Here is a 12,651-nt window from a genome sequence, read left to right as displayed (position 1 = left end):
CGAACAGCTGTCTAAAGGCTAGGTGTCAGGGAGACGGTGGCGAGAAAAATACAAACAAAGCAACTAACAGAAAGTGACTTCTCTTGGGGAGCTGATCTTGTAGTAAAGCAACAGACAGGTAAAACACCTCTCAAACTGTCAATCCTCCAACCTCAGCCCATGGAGGAGTAGGACGTACAAGCACGTACCACGTGCTCGGTAACTTTTCTCCGTTCTGCATGGCATGATTGAACCCTTTCTGGTCCACTCTTGGACACTGTTTGAATCACCACAGCAGCTTCCTGCTTGACGGCCCCTCCCCTCCACACCTGCCTCCGTTACCAGCATTTCCCATAGCACCCAGAACTGCACGTCAGATTGTGTGATTCCTTCGCGAACGCTTCTCTAGGGAGTCTCATCAGGGTGAGCCCATTCCTTTCTCTACCCCTAGCTCCCTATGGCCTCCCCTGCTGTATCTCAGCCATAACCACATCCCTTTGTTCTTGTTCACTGTCCTTCTTCTCACTGGGCATCCTACCAGGCGCCGTACCCTGGAGTCCTTTTCCTCACTCTTCCTTCTGACTCCAAAATACCAGCGTGGCTGGTTCTCTCTCCTATTACAGATCCTTGCTAAAATCTTAATGAGACTTCCTCCTTTGACTTATTTAATAGATGCATTTGTGATTTTAAATTTTGTTTTATTGGGAACATACAGAACATTCCATTACACACACACACACACACACACACAGATGTAAAAACAAACTCCAATGTATCCTGCCTGCCTCACATCAAACACAAGATCTCTTATCCAGGTTTTTCCTTCAGTCTTAATATGCTGCTCAGTTGGGTGGCAGTCACTTCTTTCTTTACTTTACTATACGGTTACTTAGGAATGCATCTTTAAACCTGCCATCTCGGCTCGCCTCCTTCTGAACATTGTCTGATAACAATCAAACCGTGTATATTCTTTGTCCCTTCTTTTCCCACCCATGCTGCTCTGTAGCATGATTCGCTTGCTCGTTTTCATGGCTATGTGGTCCTTAACTGTGTAAATAGATCTCGGTTTATTTATCCATTCCCAAGGGGATAGGCGTATGGGCTGTTGGCAGTTTGGGGCTGTTATAAACAGTACCGCACAGACTTTTCCCCTGTGTGTACTTTGCTGCGTGTGCACATAAGGGTTTCTAGGGCACGCACCTAGGCGTGGAATTTCAGGGCTCTAGGCTTTAAGTCTCGCTTTTACTAAGTGATGCCAGAATGTTTCTAGAGGCATCTTTAAATAATTTCTCAAATGAACTCCCACCAGCATTGTACAAGTTTCTTTTGATCTAGATCTTTCCCAACACTTGCTATTGACAGACTTCTTAATGACAAGATGTCTGTTGAGTGCATATGGTGTTTCATCATGGTTTAAATTAGAATTTCCATGAATACTAATGTAGGCTGATTGGCCACTGGAGCTCTTCTTCTGTGTAGTGCCCATGGAGGTAGTATTTTTGAGTTTTTATTGAGTTATCTATTTCCCTGAGTTTGTGATTCTTTATGTACTTTGAGACCAGCTTTTGGTGAATTGCGGTTTAAAAAAGTGTAGTGAACTTTGAGCTGGACATAGTCTTTATTTTCACACATCTGGCTTCCCATAGAACCCCAGCCAAGGCCTTGTTTAGATGGGAAAATGTCCTTGAAATGAGAGCAGCCTTAGTGCAAAGATGGCTGTTCTGTTGTTCCTACACCTCCTCCAGATCTCAGCCCAGTGCTCTTACTATCCTGGCAGCCTTTGAGGGCTTTAACAAGACTACAAAACATACTTATCCAGTATCTTCCACTCAATTCCAGTTGTACGACAAGATCCTCACCCACCACTACTAACGGTGGATGTTGGCTTTATTATTTATCAACTTACCACATGCACAATGTTTAAAATATCTCTATTTTCAGTCCAGGCTAGCCATGAGCTCCAGATCCCCCTGTCTCAGCCTCCCACACACCAGGGCTACAGGTGTGCTCCACCACTCTGACCTTGCCTATAAACCCCTTTTTATTGTTATTTTCTTTCGTTCTCTGCTTTGTCTGGGCCCGGAGAAACAGCATTAGGCACACAACTGCATTCATTAAATACTCCTTCAGTGGTGAATGAACTTCCTAACAGCAATGTGCGCCTTGCGGGAGGCTCCGGAGCACTAAACTGATTCAACTTCCTGTCACAGTATCTAACATGCTGCAGCCCACTGCACTCTCAAAGAACCTCTCGTTCCTCGGGCTTCTTTGGCAGTAAGAGAAAAACAAAGTTAGGTTGCAAATCTTTGACCACTCTGCCCTTCGTCTGCAGAAGAAGGTCTTGAGTTTGATGTCTAAGCTAAGAACATTTATGTTTTGGACAGGGTCTCACTGTGTAGCCCAGGCTGGCCTCACATTTGAAATCCCCTTGTCTCTACCTCTGGAATGTTGGGATTATAGGAATGTGGCACCAGGCCTGGCACGTTTTAAATTTCTGAGACTACATGTGTCCTGTCCCCATTAGTTACGATGCCAATATTAATTTTAAAAAAATGAGCTCAAGCCAGGTCAGGATTAATTCCTGCCTGTAGGCCCAGCAAATGATGGTGTTTCTTGCAGATTTTGAAACCCAAGTAGTTATCTTCTCTTCTGCGCTGCATACATAGTCCAGTCCACACATAACTGAGCTGCTATGCCCACGGTCTTCATTATGAAGCCAAGCATTGATGGAGGAAGGTCATTGGCTAATAAAGGCACTGCCCTGGCCCATTTTATTGGTTAGAGGATAGGTGGGAGGAGAAAACAGGACAGAACACTGGGAGGAAGAGGAAGTGAGGTCAGAGTCTCGACAGCTTTCCTCTCAGGAGCAGACGCCTGAGAGAGACGCCATGCCCCGCTCCCAGCATGAAGCTCCGACCCAGGATGGACTAGGCTAGAATCTCCCCGGTAAGCGCACCTTGGGGTGCTACACACAGATGATTAGAAATGGGTTAAATTAATATGTGAGAATTAGCCTAGAAGAGAATGGGCCAAGCAGTGATTAAAAGAATACAGTGTCTGTGTAATTATTTTGGGGCATAAGCTAGCCGAGCAGGCAGCCATGGTGCTGGGAATGCAGCCCCGCCACCCTTATTACTACAAAGCATCTTGGCTGGTGCAAAGGAAACTCTCAGGAATCTACATGGATGATGTCAGCTAAGACTCCTAGCAATTGCGGATATGTAATCTGAACTGGCTGGCCATCTTCTGTGACCAGACAAGGCTTCCAGTGGAGGGAGTGGGACATCAACCCAGCCATTTATATATATCCTTTGACCTACAGTCTGTCCTGCCTATGGGATGGGCTGGGGTAAGTGTGGTACAGAGATTGTGGGAATGACCAACAAATGACTGGCTTATCCTGAGACCCATGCCATGAGAGTGAGCCCACCCCTGACAATGCCTGGAGTGTCATGACCCAGAGGCTGGGTGGCCCAGAGACCTAGAATGGAGACAAACACGTCTGGAGGAAAACAATGTCAATGCAATGATGCCTAATGATAGCCTGCTATACTTGTAGATTGGTGTCTAGCCCATAGAGAGTGTCTTTATCCAGCAATTGGTGAAAACAGATGTAGAGACCCACAGTCAGGCATTAGAGTGAGCTCGGGGAATCCTGCTGAAGAGGGAGAGAAAGGATTGTAGGAGCCAGAGGGCTCAAAGACATCATGACCTAGGTCCTTTGTATAAAAGTAGCAGTTGTGTAGCTTAGTCTTGTGGGTCTCCTAACAGTGGGAGCAGGAGCTGTCTTTGACTCTTTTAGAGGCTTTTGGGACCCTATTCCTCATACTGGGTTGCCTTACCCAGCCTCAATCCATGGGGAGGTGCTTAGTCTTACCGCAACTTGATATGCCCTGTTCTGTTGATATCCAAGGGAGGCCTGCCCTTTCCTGAACAGAAACAGAGGAGGAGTGGATGGGGTGGGGACTGAGTGGAGGTTGGGGGAGGGACTGAGAGGAGAGAGGTGAAGGGAAACTGTGATCAGAATGTAAAACTAATTAATTAGTTAATCAAGAAAGAAAGCTACACAGGGCCTCCCACTGAAGACGGTCAGACATTAGTAACCCAACAAGGTCCTTCGATGGTCTTTTCTCAGGTCTTCTAGCATAAATTGCTAACCTGACTCCACCATGAATCAATCTTAGACTCTTCCCTCTGCTTTTCCCAACACTGCCAACATCATTAAGTCTCAAAATAAACAAGCAAACAAATAAAATGCTCTCACAGTCACAGAAAAGAAAAGAAAAATAAATGCAGCCTCCACAGAGACACTGAAGACTTTGGGCCCAGCTGGCTCTCTGCTGTGGCTTCCAGACACTGTCAGCATCAGAAGAGAGTTATTCTTGACCCAAAAGGGCCACCACAATTATGCGGCCAGCTCCTTTGTATAATTCCTTCAAGTTCTTGTCCTGGCCAAGAACACATCCCACTCCAAGGACATTGCAACTTTAGTTATATATTGTCAGTAACCTCAGTATCGGAAAGCTCCCGCTCCACCATTCAGTACTGTGGCCACACCTTTGTCAGCCCCCTCTTATTCCACAGCATAAAAAGAAAAAAAAAAAAAACCCATACCACACACACTCAGAACAGGATCAAAGTGCATGTAGTCCCAGCCAGGTGGTCCCTCAAAGAAATTACCATGAACAAGATGGAGGCGAAGTTCATCAAGTATCCTGGGAAGCGGTCTTTCCAGGTCAGTTTATCTTCATCATCCTGAGATGAAACGGGAGAGTAGAGACAATCAGAAGGCACAAAGAACAGACATTGATTCTCTCCTGTTTTACATAAATTTGCATCTCAACCATTTGTTGCTTTATGGATATTTCTGTAGTAGCTAATGTCTTCTTGCTCTCAAGATCAACAGTAGCCCTCTTAATTTTGATTGATAGCACACACCTGAAGTTCCAGGCAAGAGAATCATGACTTTGATGCCAGCTTGGGATACACGGAGGGGCCCTGAAAACGTTTAGAATTGAGACAACAGTTCTGACAGCCACAAAAGGTTGCAAAGAGAGTCTGAAGTCATGCTTATGAAGTGCAGAGAAAATGGCAAAGTACATTGTGTTAGCCAGCAGGGAGCCACTCATCACTGCAAGCCAGGAGTGAGAATCAAACTCAGCAAGGCAGGGCCCCAGGCTCCCTTTCCTCTCCATCTCAGGCTGGCCTCCCAGACAGACCTGATTTGGCTCTAGCAACAGTGCCATCTAGCCTCGGAAAGCTTGTACTGTCAGCTGAGCACCTTCCAGGCTTAAAGCATCTTTCCAGCATCCTTTGTGTGTTCATGGCAGTGCCAGGCACAATGAAGAGACCAAAGAAAGTCCCTCCAGTCACTGTCCTAGGGGTTTCACAGCCTGGAGAAAAAGACAGCCCGCCCACTCCCAAAGGGCAAAGGATCATCCGTGAGCTTGGGACTGAGGGCTAACTAAGGAGTGAGCCGTGGGAACTGTAGAGAAGGAAGCGTTTGCCTTGTGTGTCCGGAACAAGTGAGCTGAGTCGATGGATGATGCTAGAAGTCAGTTCTTAGCACGTTCTCTCATAGATGATGTCAATATGATGTAAATACACCTTATACTAAGGTTTTCAAAACAGCCAGAGAATTGGTCTCAGACTCTGAGACTACCCAGCTTTTCATCACACCATAAGAAGACACTAAATGCTCAGTGGTGAGCCTTCTGACGGGACAGAAACACAAAAACCTGCTTTCAATCAGACAGGACTAAGATTCATCACCGTTCACCTATGAGAAGTCAAACAGGAAGAAGGAAAGTGCGAGCCTTGTTTCCTTCTACACCACAGGGTCCACTAGCACACTACTGCTTTCTGAGCCTGAAAATATTCTCCTCTAAGTCATTGGTAAGGAAAATGGAAGGTGGGCTAAGCACACAGCTTCAAAGAGAAAAATGGATTCATGGAGAGGTGTGGCCTTCCGGGATATACAGCTAAGATCTTGGTGAGTGCATTTGGGTCCAATCCAATCATCAGACCCAGCCTGAGCATCACTGATGCAGCAGGCTCTGGGTGATACTGAGGATATAGAGAAGAAAAAGCTCAGAGGGCCCAGAACTAGTGTAGAGACCTTCAGGACCATAGAGACAAGGAAGCCCAGATAAGTTGGACCAGAAAGATGGTTTCCACTATTTTGCACGAAAGGAGACAACTAAGGAGCATCGAGTTCGATGCTGTCAGGAGAAAAGCATTCGTTTGTGACATAAATAGTCTTGTGTTTGTTGGAAGATCACCCCTTTCATGTTTACAGTGATGGGGTTTTGTTCGGAAGGCACACATCATAGCATATACACAGTTCTCGTGTCTTCAGACACTATCCAAACACAGGAAGCCGACAGAAGAATCAAGATTACACACTGTCCTCCAAACTAGCGTACTAGTAAAAAGAACAGTGAAAAAGGTTGTTTATTTGTTTTGTGTTTCAGTTTTAGAGACGGGATGTCCTTATGCAACCCAGGTTGGCCTTGAATTCATAATCCTCCTGCCTCGGTCTCCTGACTGCAGAGATCTCAGACATGCACTGCTTACTTGCCAAGAAGCAGGGTTATTTTGTTGTTTCTTTTTTATCAATTATTTTTTATTGTTTTTATAGTGCTTTTCTTTAAGCGTTTTCTCCACTCCCCTACCTTCCTCCCCATCTCCTTCTTGTGACCCTCATGATCCCAAATTACTCAGGAGATCTTATCCTTTTCTCTTTCCTATTAGAGTCATGTATGTCTCTCTTAGGGTCTTCTTTGTTGTCAAGGTTCTCTGGGGTTGTGAATTATAGTGTGGTTTTTTTCTAATGTCTAAAATCCACTTATGATGGAGGAAGGTCATTGGTTAAATAAAAAGAAACTGCTTGGCCCTCATTGGTTAGAAGATAGGTGGGAGGAGTAAACAGAACAGAAGGCTGGGAGGAAGAGGAAGTGAGCTCAGACTCCACAGCTCTCCTCTCGGGAGCAGACGCCTCAGAGAGACACCATGCTCCCAGCTCCCAGGCAGACGCACGTGATGAAGCTCCGACCCAGGATGGACATAGGCTAGAATCTTCCCGGTAAGCGCACTTAGGGGCGCTACACAGATGATTAGAAATGGGCTAAATAAATATGTGAGAATTAGCCTAGAAGAGGCTAGATAGAAATGGGCCAAGCAGTGATTAAATGAATACAGTTTGTGTGTTGTTATTTCGGGCATAAGCTAGCAGGCGGCCGGGGTGCTGGGGACGCAGCCCCGCCACCCCTATTACTACACACTTATGAGTAGTACATATTATATTCATCTTTCTGGGTCTGGGATACCTCACTCAGTATGTTTTTTTTCTAGATCCATCCGTTTGCCTGCAAATTTCAAGATGTCATTATTTTTTACTGCTAAGTAATACTCCATTGTGTAAATGTACCACATTTTCTTTATCCATTCTTCAGTCGAGAGGCATCTAGGTTGTTTCCAGGTCCTGGCTATTACGAACAACACTGTTATGAACATAATTGAGCACATGTCCTTATGGCATGATTGAGAAACCTTTGGGCATATACCCAAAAGTGGTATTGCTGGTCTCTGAATTAGATTGTTTCCTAATTTTTTGAGAAATCACCATACTGATTTCCAAAATGTCTGTACAAGTTGGACATGAAGCAATTTTTAACGATAGGAGTTTGGCATTAACAAAGGAAGCCAACTAAATTCTTCCATTCTCTGGTCCATGCAGGATGTGAATATTTGTTGTAAAAGGCTATTAACTTAATTACCATGTTCCCAAAGGACATGTCGCCAGTGTGGAGCAGCAGAGAGAGGAGCAGAACTCAGACCAGAACATGTCAACTCTGAATTTGGGACTCTAAAATACTTATTATGTCAGTGATCTTAATAAATTTCCTGGAGAGAGAGAGAGAGAGAGAGAGAGAGAGAGAGAGAGAGAGAGAGAGAAAGAGAGAGAATGTGTGTGTGCACGCGTGCATGCGGGTAAGAGTATTAATGGAGACCAGGGAACAGCTTTGTGTGCTGTCCCTCTTTTCATTGAGATAGGGTCTCATGTAAGTTAAGCTGCTCAGCTCAGCAAGTCCCAGATCTGCCCATCTCCCCAACCCCCAGCATTGGTTGTTGTTGTTGTTTTAAATATGGGTTCTGGGATCAAACTCAGGCCCCCATACTCACAGAGCAAGCTCTTTACAGACCGAGCCATCTCAGACAACCTCACAGCAGTTTCTCCACTATAAAATGCTCAGATTCCTTACCTGTAAAACAATTCTAGACACCACGCTAAATTAGCATGCCTTTTAAATAAAGTCCATCTAGGACGAGGGCCAAGAGAACTGCAGGCATACGGGGGAGCTCTTGGATGCCCCAGCCTTTAACGATGATGCTGCAGCCAGTCTACCCGAAGTGGCAGATGTGACAATCTTTAGAAACTGTATGGTACACACAAAGGTGAGCGCTAATCAGCTTTGATGGCACCAGAAGCAGATGATAGTGGGGCACTTAGTTAATGCCACCATTGTTCAGACGTTAGCCTAGCTGTCGTCTGCTCTTATTTCTTTGTCCCTGCTGTCTGTGTTTGTGTCCCCGGACTACTACTCCCATTTACAGATCTCTGCAAAACAAACAGGTCACTAACATCTACAGAAGCCCTTGCATGCCCTTCTGGCAAACTCGGTACTTAGAAATGAAACTACTCTTAGTTTCATTGAGTTCTTAAAGTAATAGGTGAGAATATTGTTTCAATAAACCCCTGAGAGGAAAGGGATTTTTGACAAAGAGGCAATTGTCCCTGAGAGGATTTTTCATATGAAGACAGTATAATTCATCATTATTAGCATGCAGTTATGCATATTTTGATGACTCTTCAGCCATGCATCTACAGTCACAACACAGATCAAAACAGAAATGGTTTTTTATCACTTTCCAATGCTTCTTTCCTCTGTCTTTGATCTTTGTCCCCAACCCCCAGAACTAGCCAAGTATGTTCAATGTTTAGTGTCCCCTCTAGTTTTGGGTCTTCCAAAATGTCACTAAGTATACTACAGTGTGCGGTTCCTTTTGAGTTTGGCGTCATTGGCTCGGCATAGCTCATCTGAGATTTCTCCAGGCTGTGGCATAGCTCAGTAGTCTCCCGCTTTACTGAAGCATGGTCTATAGTTCACCATATCGATGGATTTCAGTCCATTTGCCCATTCACTGCCCTGGGGGCTGTTTGGATTGTTTCTAGCTCATAATAATTAACAATGAACCCCTTCCAAAATTTGTATACCCATTTGGATACAAATATAAATTTTCATGTCCCTTGGGCAAGTATCAAAGTATGAACTTGCTTGGTCACATTGAGGGTCTATGTTTGTCATTATAAGAAGAAGCCACCAAGCTGCTTTCTAAAGTGACCAATGCACCTCTACCAATAGCGTGTGGCAGTTCCTTCCTTTCTCTAAATAAATTTCCTTTAGGATGGTTTCTTTTATTTATAAAATCTTCAAAGACAATATAGAGAAATCCTATATAACTTGTACTCAGTTTTTCATGTAAGTTCAGTACTTTTCTCTCAACTCATGAACCGATATCACATAATATTATGAACTAAAAGTTCGCACTCTATTTATATTGTTTCAGTTCAAAGCCTGCCTTCTGGCCCAGAGTCACAGCTAAGGTACAGCATTCTGTTTGGTCTTTCTCCCCTCTTGGACACTTTTAGATGATAAAAGCCACTCAGACCTGGTTTGCCGCTGGTGCTTTGTCAGATTGGAAATGTCGTGGTCAAATGCTTTGTAGAAGGACCCACAACATGATCTTGATTTAAGGTTTGTCTGAGGTTATGTGTTTGAGGGATAAAGACAGGAGGTCAAAGACCATTTTGTCATATCCTCTCAAGGGTATAGAGGTACCCTGTCACTGATAAGAACCCTGATTTCCTGGGGTATGTTGAAATTCTCTATGAGAAAGTTTCCTCCTGCCTCCCCAACCTGTACTTTGTTCTTTAAAAGGAGGCACCCACCTCCATATTTGAAGGTATGGAGCTATATTTCCATCTTCAAGAAAGCAATACCTACAGGGACATATATGTTTTTAATATACATTTTTACTGTACGGGATGTCCACAAAGAATGCTTATAGGAAGATATGCCCAATATTTCTCCAAACTCTAAAAAAACAATAAAACACAAAAGCATGAAGATGATAAATGCCAAGCCATCAGTAAGGATCATGCTCAGCTTAGAGTTGGCCTTGGGCTTCAAAGAAAGCAGGATGCTGGCCTCTTCCCTTCTCTTCCTTCCAGGACGCCTACAAAGGACAGGGGCCAGGAAGCACCAACATCTGGACCCATCTGCCTCCTCACCTGCAGGCTACGAACAAGAGCAGCTGGAATGGGAATGGAATGGTCTTGTTAGAATAATCATATGCTGTGTTCCTGCAAGTAATGGGGACAGTATCCAAAAGAGGGGGAAGAACCTGAGAGATTGAGAAGTCCAACACCTGGATCTCATCCCTGTGCCCACCTCTGAATTAGTCATGCAACTTTGGGTGCTGTTATACTTTGGTTTCTCTGAACAATATTACAGCTCCCTTTAGAATGAGGTAAGTGGGCAATTTGTCCCACTGAGCACTCAAGGAGAATACGATGGGCAGGGCAGACCTTGGAGAACGGCAGGTTCTGTGCAGACAGACTTGTGAGTTGTGTTGCTTCTTCTGTTCTGGACAATGACTGTGCACCAGACTGCACTAAGTACCACAGTAGTGCGAGACACTGGGGATACAAAGAACTCACAGATTTTGTCCCCAAGAAACCTTGACTGTGGGGGAAACAAACGAGAAAGATGGACACAAATTATGGCATGGCATAATATATGCAGAATGCCATAGAAACAGAGAAATAGAGAACTGGGTGGTTTCTCAGTTGTTATTAAAGGGCAATGCTTTCTCAGACAAAAATGATGGAGATATTCCAGAGAAAGCATTAAACCATGTGTTCTAGTTTGCCATCTGTTGCTACAATAAAACTCCACAACCAAAACCAACATGGGGAGTAAAGGGTCTATTCCAGTTTACAGCCTATCGCCCAGCATAAAGGGAAGTCAGGGCAGTAACTGAAGCAGAGGCCATGGAGGAATACTGCTTTGGCTTGCTCTCTATGGCTTGCTTTCTTATACAACCCTGGAGCACCTGTCCAAGGGTAGTTCCACTCACAGTGGGCTGGGCCTTCTCACATCAATCATTAGTCAAGAAAATATCCTCATACACTTGCCTATCCACCAATGTGATAGAGGTATTCTCTCAGTTCAGGTTCTGTGTTCTGAGATGGTCCCGGCTTTGTGCCAGGTGGAGAAAAGAATAGCCAGCACCCCATGTTCAGAAGCCGTGACATAGTATAGCATTCACAACCATCAGCCAGGTCAGAGTGATAGGAGGCAGGGTGTGTAGACAGAGTCAGGTCTTACTAAGAGGAAGAGGAAGGTCAACTCAAGTCCTAGAGCACAATGCATCTCTCAGGATCACATAGAGACCCAGAAGCCAGAAGAGAATGCTACATGCCAGCAGTGGCTAGTCTGTGCCCAAAGGCTGATCTGGCAAAGACTTTACAGAGACATCAGTCTCTTGATTTCTCAGAGCAATCTGTGGCTCAAGGAAAGAGGCACTGTCCCCATGGACAGGCAGCTCCCTGGTCCTATGGTCTAGAAAAGGGCTCAATCTCTCTGCTCATCGGTTCAGAAGGCTGTTGCTGGCTGCCTCTTCCATAATGAAGGGTTGCTTCTAAATTTTTAAGGGTTTTGAGGGTTGCTTCTAAATAATGTTGAGAGGCCTTTAACGTGTAATTCTGTTCTAACACCACATGAAATTTGTTGTGGTGGTGGTCAGTATTAAAGGCAGCTCTCTATGTGTTTGCGCGTGTTGTTAGAAGAGGAGTGGAGGAGCTCTGTATTACCTTCAATCCATTTCTCCTCTGTCTATAAAATCCTCTCATTCAAAAGCACCTACCCTTCATCCATGTAACCCTAGCTGTGGTTATCAACTGGACTGCCATCTTCCCTTCCGCCTCAATCCTGCCGTATCACGAGCAACTCAGACAAAGAAACATTAAAAAAAAAATAAAAACCAAAGTGGTACTGCCTATGAAAGCCCTGTCACCTTTAATGTTCTTATTGTCAACCCCATTTCTGCTGGCTAGCTTTTTGGACCAGCATCTGTATAGCCAAAACTGTTGCCCAGAAGTCCCCAGTTCCACTAGGCATCACGGCACACACCTTTAGTAATCTCAGCACTAGGAAGAGGAGGGAGAAGGATCAGGATATCAGGGGTCATATTCTTTGGCTGGATAGTGAGTTCAAAACCAGCCTGAACAAGGGGGACCCTGTCTCCAAAACCACACACACACACAAAATAAAAATAAAGATAAAAATAAAACTTCAGTTCCTACTCATCTTCCATTCTGATGCTTGTATTGCCAGTCCTTCATCCACTCCTCTCTCTCCAAGTAATCACTTCTTTTCTTGTTTCCTGATTTATTGAATGGATCGTCGGCCGTCTCTTCAGCTACACACACAACCACCCATGTGCTTCCCAACAGCAGAAGTAGATAAAGGCTAATGAACACCACTGGAATGGGCTGACAGCTTTAACCGTGTCCTTATTGCTTCCTGGCCACACTTCTCAGCTTCC

General features: G+C 44.7%; 1 protein-coding gene across 1 annotated transcript in view; it reads right to left on the bottom strand.

Moving 5' to 3' along the window:
- The window catches only part of Ano2 (anoctamin 2), a 332,789-nt gene that overhangs the window by 71,664 nt on the left and 248,474 nt on the right, over positions 1–12,651 (bottom strand). Inside the window, exon 17 of the mRNA XM_041635458.1 lies at positions 4,660–4,734. Within this exon, the coding sequence (XP_041491392.1) occupies positions 4,660–4,734 (75 nt within the window). The remainder of the gene's footprint in view (positions 1–4,659; positions 4,735–12,651) is intronic.

This window comes from Microtus oregoni, unplaced genomic scaffold (genome assembly GCF_018167655.1).
Source record: "Microtus oregoni isolate MIOR12 unplaced genomic scaffold, Mior012 000002F_ref0000024, whole genome shotgun sequence".
Lineage (NCBI taxonomy): Eukaryota > Metazoa > Chordata > Mammalia > Rodentia > Cricetidae > Microtus > Microtus oregoni.
Note: the sequence above shows the minus strand (reverse complement) of the source record. Positions and strands in the feature narration are given on the sequence as shown.